Source organism: Poecilia reticulata, linkage group LG22 (assembly GCF_000633615.1).
Source record: "Poecilia reticulata strain Guanapo linkage group LG22, Guppy_female_1.0+MT, whole genome shotgun sequence".
NCBI lineage: Eukaryota > Metazoa > Chordata > Actinopteri > Cyprinodontiformes > Poeciliidae > Poecilia > Poecilia reticulata.
Genome location: NC_024352.1, coordinates 5,711,378 through 5,713,267, shown reverse-complemented (window position 1 = coordinate 5,713,267; position 1,890 = coordinate 5,711,378). Strand labels below are relative to the sequence as shown.

The 1,890-nt window shown below is 35.3% G+C and overlaps 1 protein-coding gene across 1 annotated transcript in view; it reads left to right on the top strand.

The window, feature by feature from the left end:
* The first annotated feature begins 685 nt into the window (after positions 1 to 685).
* LOC103458222 (ERH mRNA splicing and mitosis factor) overlaps positions 686 to 1,890 on the top strand; it is a 3,224-nt gene continuing 2,019 nt past the window's right edge. Inside the window, exons 1-2 of the mRNA XM_008398881.1 lie at positions 686 to 794; positions 1,631 to 1,718. Of these exons, the coding sequence (XP_008397103.1) occupies positions 792 to 794; positions 1,631 to 1,718 (91 nt within the window). The 5' untranslated portion in view covers positions 686 to 791. The remainder of the gene's footprint in view (positions 795 to 1,630; positions 1,719 to 1,890) is intronic.

Genomic DNA, 1,890 nt, shown 5'->3' with positions numbered 1-1,890 from the left:
CTGACACTGTGCTGCTGTTGATGTCGAGCTCTCAGTTACACAGAAAAAGCTGGAAGACGTTACGTTCTGTCTATTGTTTACGTTTCCGCACCGTACAGAACAAATGTGTTCGAGTGGGTCGTTTACAACCCATCAAATATGGAGCGGCAGCATCATTTCTTTGGGATCATCCTTTATTCTATTTCTATGCTAACGTGTAAAATTATTAAATCAAAATTATTTCTTTGCTCTTTTCTAAGCAATTCAAATTTATAATTTTAGAAAAATTTGAAGATTTTAAAATTTATGAGTATTCTTGATTAAGTGAATAAAATGCTGAGGTGTGCCTTTACATATTTTTGTTATATTGTGATTCAGTGCTTTTAAGGTTATATTTATTAAAGAAGTTGAGTACTCTAAAACTTTTTCCATTAACATCTACAAGGTCTTTCACAAAAACAATGCCTTTACTACAACAATCCTTCTTGGATAAGGACTTTTTTGTTGCGAATTATCACTGAGTAATTCCATAAAGCAGAAGCACGTGGAGAAAAATGATGGGTAAATATCGAGTATGTAATAATCTGTTCGTGTACATAACATATCAACAGCGGGATCAACTTTTTCAGAGGTGACAGATGAGTATTTCCGCCCGCCAGTGGAGCTGGTTACRCCTATTGCCGGAGCTCCACTAGATTCGCGTCTCTTTCATTCTGTTTCCTGTCAGTTAATTGTTCTTCCGGTGACAGAGGTCAGTCAGCTCACTCGAACGTAACAGGTATCCCTGAAAATCTACGAAAGCCACCAAAAGCATGGTACGTTTTAATGTTAGGTTAGTTGTGGAAATTACGTTTTACACCTTCCAATGAAAACCAAAGAATACGCGTTATGTCAAATTAATTATAGCGACTTAAACGGAAACTTAAGGTAAATACAGTTGCTAACGTTAGCGTAAAATATCTGAGACGTATTTAACTGCTGCAACAACAAAGCTCACCGATAAAACGACGTTTTTTTTGTGTAAGTTAAGCTTTGACAACATATTTCGGTCGTTATTCGTTGTTTAGTCATTTTGAACCGTAAATGACGGAGTGTAGCATTTTCCTCACAGCAAAGGCTCTGTAAATTTTCATTTGAAAACGTGTAAGTTACAGAACTTAAGACTGCCATAGCCACAGCCACCTAATGATAAACGTATAYCTCGTTRTGATATCATAAATGCTATTTAATTGTCTTAACAGCCCAACGCTGTGTAATTCAATGATAATTAACTGTGTTTGAACTGATAATAACCATATACCAGTTGACTTGTGAGATAAGGCTTTGTCAATTTTATGGAGTTTCAGAAAAATAWTTTTTATTCACACCGTTGTTGACTATATAGCACTCTGTAAGCTTTATGGAATATGAACTTTATTTTTATTAACATAATATTGTTGGAGCTGAGAAAGAAAGCACTGTTGTATAATCAAGGCCTACAATCGAAAGGTCTCATTTACTGACACGTCTGAAACAACACACACACACACACACACACACATAATTCACATATTTAAAGTAGTTTTTTATTTATTTATTTGAAAACAAGTTTACTTTGACTGAGACAATGATTACTTTTAGTTGCATGTAACAGTATCAATATGAATTTCAGTCTCACACCATCCTGCTGGTGCAGCCCACAAAGAGGCCAGAGGGTCGGACATATGCTGATTATGAATCGGTCAACGAATGTATGGAAGGTAAGCGGAAGTGGAACGCTACAAAAACAATTTGCCCATTTACAGAATCASAGAAGCTTTCAAAATCTCTCTCTTTTTTTCTTTTCATTTGCCAAACCACAACCTGAATACATTCTTTCCAAGGGACAATGAATAGAGTGAATCAGTATTATACATATACATATTATACTCT